The 14,961-nt window shown below is 34.6% G+C and overlaps 1 protein-coding gene across 2 annotated transcripts in view; it reads left to right on the top strand.

Annotated features, from left to right (window-relative positions):
* The window catches only part of GNAI1 (G protein subunit alpha i1), a 33,248-nt gene extending 21,892 nt beyond the window's left edge, over positions 1–11,356 (top strand). Inside the window, exons 4-9 of one of the 2 annotated variants that reach the window (XM_033058243.2) lie at positions 2,088–2,245; positions 3,705–3,833; positions 6,866–6,995; positions 8,224–8,377; positions 9,244–9,458; positions 9,560–11,356. In XM_033058243.2, the coding sequence (XP_032914134.1) occupies positions 2,088–2,245; positions 3,705–3,833; positions 6,866–6,995; positions 8,224–8,377; positions 9,244–9,434 (762 nt within the window). In that variant the 3' untranslated portion in view covers positions 9,435–9,458; positions 9,560–11,356. Of the gene's footprint in view, positions 1–2,087; positions 2,246–3,704; positions 3,834–6,865; positions 6,996–8,223; positions 8,378–9,243 lie in introns of both variants that reach the window. The other variant, XM_033058242.2, reaches the window with a different exon arrangement.
* Positions 11,357–14,961: the final 3,605 nt, after the last annotated feature.

Genomic DNA, 14,961 nt, shown 5'->3' with positions numbered 1-14,961 from the left:
CCTGTTTCAGTATAACTAAAGGAAAGTACCTAGCATCAATTAATAATGAAAATAGGACTTGATCATTGCATGCTGCCTCACTTGTGGTGTCTGTGGTAGTTGCCGTTTTACCAAAGGAAGATGGGGTAACAGAGACCATTTTTCATTTTAATGTTTGGCCTTTTAAAAGACTTAAATCAATCTTCTTGCTCTACCTTCCCTTTCCCCACTCCCCTGTTTGAGAGTGTGTAGAGTTATATGAAAGTCTGACCATCTTAGGTATAAAATATCATCTTTTGTGACAGAACTGTAAGTTTCTAAGCTGTTTCCATCATGTGTCCATGTATATTGTCTCTTCTTCAAGATTTGCTGCTCTTGTCAGTTGTGGGTCCTTGCATTTGCATCCACAAGCAGTATTCAAGACCAGAACTGTCATTCCGGTTTCTTTTATGCAGACATAGTGTTCAAATTAAAGCCCCTGAAATCTGAATATCCAGCCCTTTGATCTTTACAGCTCTGGGTTTTGCATGTAATTATTAGTGCAATCTATTAAAGTTTTATTATTTGTCCATGGTTGTCTTGTGTATGTATAGTAATCAGTAGTTTTGTTTGACAAATGTTCTTTTAGATTTCTACCTACTCTAGCTTTCAAAAGATGCTTTCAACTATGCATCAACAACCTGTCCTTCATATGCAAACCTACAAGTGTGTGTATGTGTGTATATATATGTTTAAATCTCTGCAGGTTTGGCTTGAATTCACTGAACTGCAAGCCTTTCATTTTCAACCTCTGAAATTCAGTATTACCAAATCCTTCTGTAAACAATTTCCCTGTTGGCTCACACAATCCTTGATTATTTAAGTCTACAGTGGACAGTATCTTTAGAACAATCACTACTTTCCATGCCTACCCTGAATTTTGTTTTTCTCTACAGCTTAGTGTTGGAACAGCAAAGGGACAGATTTTTCTACAGATTTGCACATGTGTCTTCATTTTCTGTTTTGTGAGAATAACCTTATATGTTGCCTTTTTAAATCCTCCTCTTTCTTGAAACACTTTCAGTTCCCAGCTGACACGTCAGTCTCCCTTTTCTCCTTCCTCCTTTCCAGATTCATTGTCTCTTTCTTTTAATTACTGGACAAACAGTACATGCTGTGGGTCGTAGTTACAAGCTGATTTTTCTAGCTGATGTACCTTGGCATTGGATCATGTTCTGCTAATAACCAAGGTCAAGCAGCTACCCACAGGAGAGTACTAATGTGGATCTTCCCTATACCTATCTGCTGTCTTTCCTTCCATGCCTTAAAGGTCTAAATATAATAGAAATACTTCAGAAAATAAAATACTAAATTCTGTTACTCAGTCAAAATTGAATGTCACTGGTCAACTGCTGATAAAAGGGGAATGTTGGATTTACATTTTGTACTCCATTAGCCTCACTCTCAAAGCCAGTTGCATATAGTTTTAAAATCCAGCATTTGCTCTTAAAAATCATGTTGTTTGTTTGATATTATATTACCAAGAGAATCTGGTCTATTTAGAATAATTAAGGCAATGGATATTTGTAGCTGATATATCTGGAAAGGTTTTTAGAAGTGTTTTTCTAATTCCTGATGCATGATTTGGGAAGAAGTGATTATTTGTCATTTTTAAAGTTGTATAGTTAATTAAAATTAGGCAATGAATGTGTTTTCTTCAGTTGTTTAATATACAACTACCCTTCTGAAGACTCTAGTCTGTATTGTAACCATTTCATTTATTATGTGGTGTTTTATGAGCAAATATGGTTAACTTTAGGTTTGAGCACAAAATGTTACTACTCGTGTTTATAAAAACCTCACTCAAGATATAAACACACCAGAGGCTTTATCAGCTAATGATAAATTTGATTTGTTAGTCTTTCTGTTGTTGAGAAATGTGGGAGTTAATATCCCATGCAGAACACTCAAATTTTCTTTTACATTTTTTGTTTACAAAACACAGGAGAATGTGTTACTTTTCATTTACCAGGTTAAGTAATGCATTTACTGAATCTAGTTCTTAGATGATAATACTTCTGTTGTGTTTCTCAATATTTCTCTCTTCACCCTGTGTTTACATCCTAAAGGATGATGCTCGTCAGCTCTTTGTGTTGGCTGGAGCAGCAGAAGAAGGATTTATGACTTCAGAGCTTGCAGGAGTTATCAAGAGACTGTGGAAAGACACTGGGGTTCAAGCGTGTTTCAACAGATCTCGAGAGTACCAGCTCAATGACTCTGCTGCCTAGTAAGTACAGTGGGACAGACAAGATTCTGCTGGCCTTCTAAGTGGTAGCTAAAGTATGAGGTGTCATCTTTTGACAAATTCTGCTCCCGCAGAGTTGGAAATCACAGAATTATCTGAGCAGAGATTGTGTCTGCTTGGGTAAAAATGCTGCAGCAAAGCTTTGAGGTTGGAAAGGAAAAGGTGTAGTGTAATTATGAACTTGTCATATTCTGACCAAGTGTTTCATTCCCTTAAAGAAGACAAAAAATTAGTTTAAGCTGCTTTGAAAGGTTTTCTGAGCATGACTAAAGTAGCTTTTCAGTATCTGAGAGTGTCCAAAAAATGTGATGACGTGGTCTGTATCTGTATCACCAAGGATACTGCTTTCTTTCGTAATAGAGTTTTTTCCTATTTCAACATTGCTGTGTTTTCATTATTAATTAATGGTTTCTATTGGAAATGTGGGGAGCCAAGAAACAATTAGAATGTATTTTTTATGCTAGGGAACTTCAGTAAAAAAATAAAATATTGAGCAACTAGGAAGGCAAAAATAAGATGGTGTGGCAGTAAGTAATGTTAAGTCAGTCAAGGAAGGGTCCACTGAAGGAGATGTAAGATGGTAAAGAGTGGCAATAGTAGTGATACTGCCTTGTAGTGCAATATTCTGATTCTGAAGTATTTTGTAGTGCTTGAACTTGTTTCTCAGTTGTATAAATTTTTTTTCATATGGAGCACTTCATTTGGAGATTCACTCCCCTGTGGTAACCTCCTGTGTTCTATTTTGTTGATTTAGACAACAAAGAACTGTTCTTCTGGCCATATAAATGTATCTGTAAAATTGTTAACTTCTTGTTACATATAAAATAGAACACAATGCTTTCCCTTATTTACTATGGGAAAAGTACCAATAAGAGTCACAGTTTTTTGGAAACACTAGACTTGACCTACATTACAAGGATTTTGGCAATGAAAGCATACTAATTGTAAAAAATATGTGCAATTAGGAATTCTCAATAGGAAGTTAATTGTTATGTATTAGGCATTTTCTTAGATCAGTTCTGGCTAAAACACTATTCTTTTCATATCTGTTATCAAATAGAGTGATTTTGGGCTTTGTTTATAATTCAAAATAACCTGCAGTTCAGTAGGTTGTAAAGATGAAGGTGGTATAATTAGTGCCAATACCATTGATGCTTATGGAACCATGTTGGCATTTTGGAATTTTTTAAGAAGAATTCTTTGTAGTGGAATAAATTGCATAAGTTTTCTTTCATCTAGGATGAAATATTGTTGTCTCAAAAGTTTATTTTGAAAAAACTTGGAAATTTGAGTAGAATGCTGTGTCTTGTGTCTCAGGGAAAACTATTTTATAAAATTCAAGCACAGTGTAATGAATGGACTTAGAACTTCTGTAATTCTTTGCAATTATTTTGTTGCTGTTCTATGAATAACTGAAAGTAGTGTTTATTTTTACCTTTAGTTACTTGAATGACTTGGACAGGATAGCACAAACCAGCTACATTCCAACTCAACAGGACGTTCTCAGGACTAGAGTGAAAACTACAGGAATAGTGGAAACTCACTTTACTTTCAAAGATCTTCATTTTAAGTATGTAAATCATGCTGCATGGTTATTTGCTCATCAAAGTTTCTGTAAAATTATGGCATATGGCATTCAATGGTGTAATTTAACAAATTTGTCTAACTACAAGTTTGATTATTTCCCCCTACTTTTTATGCGGTGGAGGGAGGGAAGAAAAGATTCTTGTACTTGATTCAATTTTCTGAAGGCATGTGAGAGTTGTTGGAATTCCAATAAATGTTTTTGTTATATTGAAAATATTTTGTAAGGATAGTTTTGATATAAATTAAATCTCAGAACAAAATATTGCATTTTCTGCCATGTTAAATAGTTGTGCTATTGGGTTCTTGTTTTAAATTGTGTTGGAGAACTGGAAGCTTGTAAGAGTTTGTTGGTGTTGTATGAAAGAGTAAATCCATTTTCCTGAAGAGCTGAATTAAAGTATGTCCTATACTTTAAGGTAGTATTTTAGAGATGCAAGAATGTAACTTACATTTTCTGTGATGTGAGATTTAGAAAATAATGATAATATTCTGAGCATTTAATGTCTAAAGACATAGAATCAGAGAATGGTTTGGGTTGGAGGGGACCTTAAAGATCATCTGGTTCTAGCCCCACTGCAGTGGACAGGGGCACCTTCTGCTAGACCAGATTGCTCAAAGCCCCATCCAACCTGGCCTTGAACACTTCCAGGGATGGGGCATCCATAACTTCTCTGAACAACTTGTTCCAGTGCCTTACCACCCTCACAATTAAGGATTTATTCCTAACACCTAATCTAAACCTACTCTGTTTCACTTTGAACTCATTCCCCTTTGTCTTCTCACAAAATGCTCTTGAAAAAGTTTGCCCTAATGCATGTGCAGCATTCAAGGTGAAACACAAGATAGTGTTAACCATCAGTGTACTCAGCCTCCTACTGATGTGGAAGAATGAGAAGAAAACTCAGTAAAACACATTAAATATGATTTAGATTCTGCAGACATTGTTCTGCATGTCTATATTATATATTTTCTCAGTATCTTTATGGAAAATATTTTTTCTCATGGAAATACACAGCAAATACTGAAACATGGATACTTGAAGGCAGTCAGTACTGTGGAAATTTTTGCTTCCTTGTTCTGGGATTTAGAGTACAACATTTATATTAACCCTCAAAAGAATAACTGATAAATGGTAATGAGTCTTACAAACCTAAGCAGAATAATCCTTAGTCAAGCCTGAAGAGAGGACTTAAGTATTCTGAGAAGCTCTCCATCTTCTCACTTGCTTTTCAGTGTTTCTTGTTCCCTACTGTAGATGGGTCCAGTCTGTACAGATTTTTGACTGTTACATGGATCTAATGGTTACACTGCTGTAAAATGTCTTTGAGCCAGGCCTGTGGAATTATTTAGCTGTAATGTTGTACATTCAAGCACCTGTAGCTGTGCCTTAGGCAATAGGCTTGATGAGTTATTGGGACGACTTGAAGTACACTCTTACATAACCTTGAAAAGAACTTTTGAGATCATCCAAACACATGAAAGGCTCAATTATGCTAAGACAAGGGTACATTAGTATGACTAGCTGCACAGGATCAATTTCTTTCATTATCTTTTCTTTCGTGTTCTGCTGTGTGTATTTAGATTCCTTCAGGTGGAGCTTCAATTCAGCCTTCTCTATAAAGCAATTAACACAGCTTTGATTATTGATTCAATTCAAAATGCAAATAACAAGTCATCTTCATCCTGTTTCTATAGACTAGTCCAAAAGTTGAGTCTGACTTTTGTGTTCAAAGAAACTTTTTTTGTAGAAATGTTAGTTCTTATGGAAAATGTCCTGGACTCAGTATAAAGTTATAAAGCATAGCATTAGAATTGACAGCAGTAATTACTAAAATTTAAGGGATTGATTATTAAGATATACAAAATATATTCTATGGGCACAACCATTGCTAATTATTTGAGAAATATGTAGGAGTGGTAGGTGTCTGGCTCACATTTGTATAGGGTGATAGCCAAAGACTTCCCTTCAAAGATTCTTCTGAAGGTAAGGAACGCCTCTAAGGAATCCTTTTTTCAGCAGGAATAATCTTTCAAGTGTTTTTAACATGGCATTATCTCAATATAGAACATTAAAAGAGCAGTGAGCATTGTCACTTCTGCAGTAGTTTACCCAAGTAGAAGACCTTGTTAGAGGTTATAGTATTTCTGACAGTTTTTCATGAGAAAGCAAAGGGTGTTTCTTTTTCTTCTAATTTGTTTCCTTCTCTACTTACTTCTACATTGGTTTTGGTTGGTTGTTTTTTTTTTCTCAAATTAAAACTTAGCAACTTGGAACACTTGAGAATATCTAAAAATAACTGTAATTGAATCCCTTCAAGTGCAATTTACAGTGTTTGTGTAGTGCACCAATATTGAGTCGGTAGGGTTTCTTACCTGCCCTGTTCCTGCAATCTTACAGTTCATGGAAAACAGGAAAGGGGGATTATAAAAAATACGGGTCAGCTTCAGTGTGTCATCTGTGCGACTTAATTGCATTTCAAAAATGCATTTATTGGAGGGGAAATTAGGGTTATTTTTAGTATATAATGCTTATTTGTCTTCTAAGATAATCTCTTTAAAAATATCCCATTTAAACCTGGCCAGTTGCAAAAGAGATTTAAGTTGTAATTTAACTTGGAGAGGAACTAAAACTCGCCAGGGCTGACAGTCTGCTGTTGAACTGTATATTTGATTATAGTAAATTTTTTTAGTAAAGCTAACTGTATATTTTTATTTTATACAGATTCCGATTAACTTTGTTAATGAAATATAATATTGTAAATAGTTTATTTTGTTTATCTTTCATCTCATACTTTCTCATGCTCTCTAAAATGTATAGGAATATTTTTTTAAGGCTTTATTAAAATAGAGGTGTACATTGAGAAAAATAGTACTTAATGATCCAGGGTTTTTTGCCTTCTTTTAAAGACGTTGTTCTCAGATTTATGTAGCTGATAATTCCAGATTTTGTTGGCTGATATTCAGAAAGCTAAAAATTCCTGAGTTTGTTCACTACTTTTTACTTTTGTTTTGCAGAATGTTTGATGTTGGAGGCCAAAGATCAGAGCGGAAGAAGTGGATTCATTGTTTTGAGGGTGTTACAGCAATTATTTTTTGCGTGGCACTAAGTGATTATGACTTGGTCTTGGCTGAAGATGAGGAAATGGCAAGTACTGTAATGTTGAAGAAGGGAGTAGTTGTTGGACAGAAGCTAAGCTTGGAAGGAAAGCTATAAATTAGTCTCCTGAAGTATTGTTTTATAAGATGTATGGGGTTTGTGCAAAAGGTCTTAGTGAAATGGTGATAGAATTCATGCTTTTGGGTTCCAAAGTATTTCCTCATATTCTCAGAAGGAATACTAAGAGATAAGTATTCTTTTAGGTACACTTTTCATGCTTTAAAGGAAGATATGTATTCTTTTAGGTACACTTTTCATGCTTTAAAGGAAGCATAAACTAATGAGGGTACATTGTCAGTAATACACATTTTAGTCTCTTTCTGGATGCTAGAAGTACATAGTGAGGAAGTTTTTTACTTACCTGTATTTGCTTTACCACATTGTGTTTTCCTTTCCTTCCTCAGTCTTTAGTTTTTTGTTTCTTTCTAACTGTGTTTCTCCAATCTTTTGTCTTAGTTGCAGAAATGTTTCTCTTCCTTTTCCTTTCCAACACCCTTGGCTCCTTTCTCCTCTTTCAAGAATTTACTCCTTCCGTGTCACTGTGCACAGGGTGCATTTTACTATCTTGAAGTGATGCTTACCTCTGTATGTGAATCATTAACAGACTCTTGTGCTCTTCCTTGTGTTCTGCAACTTTCTATAAAATATAATTTGGGGAGGAAAGAGAAATAAGAAAACCTTTCAAGTCAAATATAGTCAAAGAAGGTCATAGCTACTTAAATACCTGGAACTTGGCCAAAGTACTTACATGTTGGATAATTTTTCTACAGAGTTAAATATTATGGTAAGAGTTAAAATACCTGCTTACTTGATTCTCTAGCTTAGTAGAACTTTTTTCCTTATTCTGGAGTATCAGCTAGGTGCAGAATTTATTTTCTATTTCCAGAAGATCTAATCAGTCTTAAGACAAATTCAGGTAACTCAGCAATTCGTGTAGAATATCTGCACTGCAAAATGTCAAAACACGCAAATTTCTGAAATATTAAAACTTCAACCTGGAAATGAGAAAAAGTAGATGCTTAAACCATGTTTGTGAAAGTGAGCTTTGTGGTAGTCTAGGTCTCTCTGTATTTCCCTGCAGTAAAATGTGATTTTGTTTGCTAAAAACCTTAGTTTTGTAACTAGCTCATTTGTAAGTAATCAAAAATATGTATCCTTATTTTACTGCTGAAGTCTAATAAAATAGAAAGTGATCTTTTATTTTTTTCAATTACAGAATCGGATGCATGAGAGCATGAAATTGTTTGACAGTATCTGCAACAATAAATGGTTCACAGACACTTCTATTATTCTATTCCTGAACAAGAAAGATCTTTTTGAAGAAAAAATCAAAAGAAGTCCTCTCACTATTTGCTACCCTGAATATGCAGGTATTGGAGGGGTGCAGGTGCAAAGGGGGTTTTTTGTTAAAATACCTAATTTTTGATGCACAAATCATGAAGAGTTTTTTGACTCTAGGCATCTAAAATATTTACATGACCTAAAATTTAAGATTGGCTTTGTTTTGATGGATCACAAATGAAACAGTGCTTAAGTCTTTTTAACCAGGTGACATAATGCTGGTCCACTGATAGCATTTACATGTTACTGCTGCAACTCTTTAGGCTCATTTATTTCGCCCATTCTTATTTCTGATGTTCTCCTACTTTCATACTTCAATATAAGTAGGAATTCCTGAGGTATGAGAGGTTTTTGAACAGGGAGTGTACAGACACTTTGACATTATGGCTTATTCAGGAAATGCACAGCAAGAGACCATGAATTCATTTAACAAGTCTTAGAATTTTTATGTATCATTTTCATGTATCATTTTCATTGTAACATCAGACAGACAATAGCATGTTGGAGGGAAAAAGGCTTGGGAGAAATGTATGTTGAGGAAAACCTCAAACCTTTTGAAAACATAAAAATTGAAAGCAAGTAATTGAAATGAAGGAAACAAAATATCCTAAACTAGGAAAGTGATGGCTCATTAATGACTTCTTCTCTGGCACTGAAGTAAATGGAAAGACTATTCCTGTACCTGGAACTGAATTGAGTGCTAAATTTTTATTATTACAAAATGCATGCAAAAGGTCTTCTTCCAAGGTTTTTCTTAATGGTATCTTAAAGTAATGGCTATAGGATTTCTCTGTTTAGGTTAACTGTTTCCAAAGAAGCCTTTCCTTCAAGGAAAGTGTACATCTTGTTCTTCCTGTGTTGGAAACCTACTTACTGAGCAATTTTCTTCTTCTAGGCTCAAACACTTATGAAGAAGCAGCTGCTTACATTCAGTGTCAGTTTGAAGATCTGAACAAGAGAAAAGACACAAAGGAAATCTATACTCACTTCACGTGTGCCACAGACACAAAAAATGTGCAGTTTGTTTTTGATGCTGTAACTGATGTCATTATTAAAAATAACCTTAAAGACTGTGGCCTCTTCTGAGAACAGACAAAAGATTGTTAAATGGTAAATTACATGCCTGAAAACAGGACTTAAACATTTGGAATATGCCCACGCTGTGTAAAACCTGAATAGATATACTTAATTCTCTTTTATTTCATTTTTAGGTTTGGAGATTGACTTCGCACAGTTCTAATCTGATTCTTTTCAAGGTGAAAGAAGTACAAAATGCATTGTGCTCAATGATAGATCAGTACTGTACTTGCCTGTTTTAACAGCTTTATTTATGTTTGTCTTGTAAATTTAAGTAATTAGTTAACACTGAGATGTCAGTTGATTGTATGTAAACTTACAATTGTAGTAATGTATTTGTATAAACGTTGAACGGAATATTTTAGTAACTTGATGTCCTCTAAAACATTCCTCTAAAATTTCCGTGTTTTATGAAGATACTCTTAGAGGAGACAGACACTTTTTGCCTTTGGATTATTTAAACATCTTGTAAAATTAAATTTTCTTTTCATCTTAAGGGTGCATGCTGCCTTATTCTTTACTTTTGTTGGTAATACTGTATATGACGTTAGCTTTTTTTTGATATTTAAACAACCTCATACACCTTCTTAGACTTAAAGAAACAACCAATAAACTTGTTTTTTGCCTTAAGTTTTGAAAAAAAATCTTTTTATAAATTTAGGATAAATGCAAAGGTTATTTTAAAATTTTAATGAAATCCACAGTTTATGAAATCCAGACTTGCAGTCTTTGCAGTGGAAATGTGGCATCACGTGTAAATTGATGTTTAGGGGTCAGCTATCACTGAAGCTGATGGAAATGCAAAAAGAAAGTTGTTAAAACTATTCATATCAATAAAAAAATTGATGCTGTGGTCTTTACTTAATGGAGTGAATGGAAAAATTACCTTTGGGGTGTTTTAAATAGACAGCAAAGGCTGGGCTTCAGAGTAGTGTTTTTTCTGCTTACTTAAAACATAAATTCGTCTTCTCAAACTTTTTGCTATTTTCTGGTAATAAAAGTAGTTGGATAACTTAATAACTATAGAAATATTGTGTTCTCCCAGAAGACAAAGGGGCTTCACAGATTAAAGCAAATTCCTGTTGCATTAAAATCTTCAGTGTTTTGCATAGGGCGTTTGATTTAGAAGTGCTGATTCTTTAACTTCCTCTTTAATTGTAGCTTCATGGTTTCTTATAAGTTAAAGATTATTTTCTTCTGGTTATGCTTTCATTATGTGATTTGCTGTCTTAGGTACCTATCATCCATTGCCTTAGGGATAGTGCCAAAATTGATTTTTTTTAAACAGATTTTAAAAGGGTTAAGCTTCTAACTGTAAATAAGTTGATGGTTGTCTTGAATGTATGTTGTGTCATCTAGAAAACACGAACATACTAAACTTGGAGATACAATTTTCTATAATTGTTAAAATATTTCAGGCAGCTACAGTACACCATAAATTCTTTGAGAAGTAAAGAAGTCTTTGAGCCTGTGGCTATTTTTCTATATTATCTTAGCATTTATGTTCTTAGAAATGTTCAAAATGTTGAAGTCATTGTTCTGTTTAATTTTTGATTGTGTATGTGTTTAAGTTAGGCCTCTGCTTGAGTAAAACTTACCTGCCCTTCTCATTCTTTAATGCTTTCTTTGTTAGGTACAGAATTGCTAAATGCATTTTAAATGAAAGATTAGAAAGGAGATAAGTTATTGCTGGAGTTTGTTAAATATGTTCATACATTATGAGCTCTTTCAACAGTTATGGTAAGCAATCTGTATATCCTGGGCTGCTTTTAATTGTGCTTTATGGTTCTGGATATGATTTTAAATCTCACTGAGCTACTTTGTGGATTTGTATTTACACCTACATTCCAGCTGGTTTTTGTACTTAATGTAAAACAAAAATTGGGATTAATCAAATTAAATAAATCTAAATTTTTGTGCCTTGCTTGAAAGAAATGTTTTTCATTAAATGTGCTGGTGGAAATCTTTTTTCATCTATTCTGTGGAAATAAATAGGTAGTAAAAAAGAGAAGATAGGAAGTCAAGGGTAAATGTAAAAACCTTCTGCTAAAAGCATTAATTTTTTAAATTAATTATTCTTTTCTTAACACCTGCAGTTGGAGAATTTTTGGAATTTTGTAACTAGTGGTTTATGAAATGTTCATATATTAACACAGAACAAAACTGTGAACTAATTTGGCTTGCTAGTCCACAGATAATCTTGTTTTTTCTGACCTGATGCGTGGCCAGTAGGGATGTTTCCATGTAGAGGTGCTGCGATCTTTGTCCAGAGATAAAGCATTCAGCCTAGGAGAAGCTACAAGAGGATTTGCATGCAGTTTTGGTGGGAACCAAACACTTCGTTTTCACTGCAGCTGTAATGAGGCTCCATATCTTTGTTCCATCAGGAGCCTGCTTCTCTGTCATAGCACTACAGAAAATGGAGGAAATGATACAGGTACATCACTAATGGGAACAGTTGGCCCTCAGCAGCCTGAGCTCCCTTCTCTTCCAGTTCCCCATTCCTGTGATTTTTTCATGCAGAGTATGCAGGCAAACTGTGTTCTCTAGCATGACACAAAGGAGCTCCCTCTATTACTTAAGAAACTCCTTCAAGCTACTATAAATGTAGTATATGTAAAAAACCAGACCTTTGTGGAGACTTCTCTAGCCCTGTGGCCTTGTGCACATCTGTGGTTGAAGTCTCTCAGTAAAATGCAGCTGTCATTAAACATGTAGTTATTTTTAAGAGGCTTAACACTCTGGAAGGCTGGCTTGGAAAATTTGCTATTTGGCTTCATTATGCCACCTATGGAATCTAGAGGTAATTTGGTGTTAAATGTAGTAACCTCTCATTAATTAAAACAAGGTCCAGGATCACAGCATGGGAATAATGTGGATTTTGCTGCATTGCTGTTTCTGGTTCCATGTAGGCAATTATCAGCTTCATGATTTAAAATCTAAATAAAACCTTAGGGAGCAAAAAAGATTCATCTGCAGCATGCTGAACAGCATGGTGGCTGGTGTGCATTCAGAATTGGGGGAAAATTAAAGGATAATTGTCTGTTTCAAATCAAGCAAAAAGGAAACCCTGCCAAGATGCTTGCTATCCTACTGTGTGAATGTGTCTTGAAGTTGTTATACTTCATATTAGTAACTAAGATCCTGTGGGTCAAAAAGTAATTCCAGGATTGTAAGTGTCAAGGCTTTGACTATATTTCATTTTTTTAAAAAGTGCGGAAGATGCAACAAGAATCTTTAAGCACCTCATCCTTGAATAATTCATAGCCTGTGGAAGTGCACTCACGAGACAGGAATGTGGAAGATGAGAATGGTAAAAGAGGGACTTCATCAGTCATGAACTATAATCAGTGCTTGTAGTTTTTGCAAAAGTGTAAAGTTTTTGGACTTTGATATGCAGTAATATTGAAATTTCAGTTGCACAGATGGAAGAAAACTATTTTGTGGTTTAGTCTCTGGAGTTCTTCTTGAAAAGAAGTTGGCTTTACATAGAGGGACTTGGGACCAGAGTTTTACATAGTTCTATTTCCAAGTCATGAAAATATGCTATACTTAAAAATGACTGTTAAAATACTTTTATCAAGCTTTTTTGTCTTTAGTGTATTTAGAAGCAGTGCTTTTCGAAGTTGGTCATGATTCCCAACAAGGTGCTTGTGGTTGGTTTGCTGTGTTTGTGTTCTCTTTTTTGTGCTGATGAGGAGACTTTGACTGTTACTTGACACAACAGAGATCAGGATTACTGAGCAGTTTTTTTTTTTGTAGGAGTAATTTATTTGACCTAAGGCATAGTTAGGCTTATTTTTAAAAGTGCAGTCAATAGGTTGAGATCTATATGGGGGAGTGTAATACTTTCCATTTTTGGTGTACTCCCTTCTGGGCAGCTAGACAGGAAAAATTGAGCCCACAGTGTAGAAATACATTTCTGTCGTAGAACTGTATTTCTCCAGTGCTGTGTGTCAATTCTGAAAGGGATTTCAGAGCATCTGTTACAAAAGAAAGATTTATGCATGCAAGGATGTACTGATAAGAATATGCAATCTGAAATTTGACTCTCTTTAATTGCAGTGGAACAAGAGGCATTTAAAATCCAGTACATTGTCACTGGAATTCACTGTAGCTTCACAGAACTAGCTGTTCCCAGCTACCATAGTCTGCCTCCTTTTCTGTCCTCCCACTAACAGAAGTTTGGGGAGAGGTGGTGTCACTGTGCTTTCCCTCACAGGTTGTGCTATTTGTGTCAACATCTGAGGAATGTGTACCTTGAATCCTGCAGAATATGCTGATCTGTACTTTCTTTTGCAGATAAAGAATATGCAGGTGCCTGATGTAAGATTGTTATTAATCTGGTAATGTAAGAATGTGCAGATTGATTAGAAAATCAGTCTAATGTACTTAAAACTGCATGTGTTTGTGTTGAAAAGTCTAGGAAGCCAGGAACCTGAGCAGGTGAAGCTTTTTAGTTCTGTAGTTTACAATTCCACAGTGATCCACAGTCTGATCAGAAGTCCTTACAACATGACACCAAGCACATCTCAAATAGCTCTTACAAGTCTCCTGTCTACAGAATCAGAATACACTGAGACAGTACAGTGTAAGTGACTGAGAGGGAAACACATTGCAAATAAAAACATACTTCTAGGTTTTCTCCATTTGTCAAAATAAAGGAACAGTTTTCTAGACTAAATCAAGTTAATTAATCATCTATTTTGTACATACTTTCATAATAATTTGTCTTGGGGAATTATGACATCTTCCTGTGGAAAAAATATGGGGAGGTATGGTCACAAATTTTACTCTTCCTCTGTTCCAGTGTCGTGATTCTCTTGAAATGTGATTTAAAAAAAAACCAACCCACAAAATCTATTCTAAAAATGGTATGAAACTGTCATCCTGAGAATGTTAAATAGTTTTGATTAAAAAATGCTAATACTTGTCCTGCAAGTCAGGATTTTTTGTTTGATAGGTTAAAACAACGATGAAGCTAATCATGTTTTGATTCCATAAATCACAGACTTACAGTACCTTGTCTAACTTTCATCGACACCTTTATTGAAACACAGGAATTTTTAGTGAAAATACTATTAACTTTGACTTGATGTGAATCGCCAGAACATAAATTTCTATTCCTATTTAATGAGAATTAAAGGTGAATTTATTTTAAAAAAATACAAAAGCTGTCATTATCAACTGCATAATTTAGAATATAAAACTGAACACAACAACCAGAAAAAAAATTACATTGTTATAAACATTAGAACATGTGTTGAAGATGTGAATTTGGCCTGTAGGTCCTATAAGTCAACAAGGATACTTCATTACATCCGGTTTCTAATTATGACCTTTGTGCTATTTTTGGCATTTAACAAAAATGTGATTTTAATCCTTCGCAGTTCTAGACAGATTATTTTAAAAAAATTGAATTTGTTAGGGTCTGTACATGGAGATGAGTACATTTGATCAAATTCTGAAGTTGTTGCATATAGATTCTGCCAGTATCTTTCATAGCAGAGTTATGTTGGTTTGGCTAACATGTCAT

Source organism: Catharus ustulatus, chromosome 4 (assembly GCF_009819885.2).
Source record: "Catharus ustulatus isolate bCatUst1 chromosome 4, bCatUst1.pri.v2, whole genome shotgun sequence".
NCBI classification, from domain to species: Eukaryota; Metazoa; Chordata; class Aves; order Passeriformes; family Turdidae; genus Catharus; species Catharus ustulatus.
This window is presented reverse-complemented; position numbering and strand designations above follow the sequence as displayed.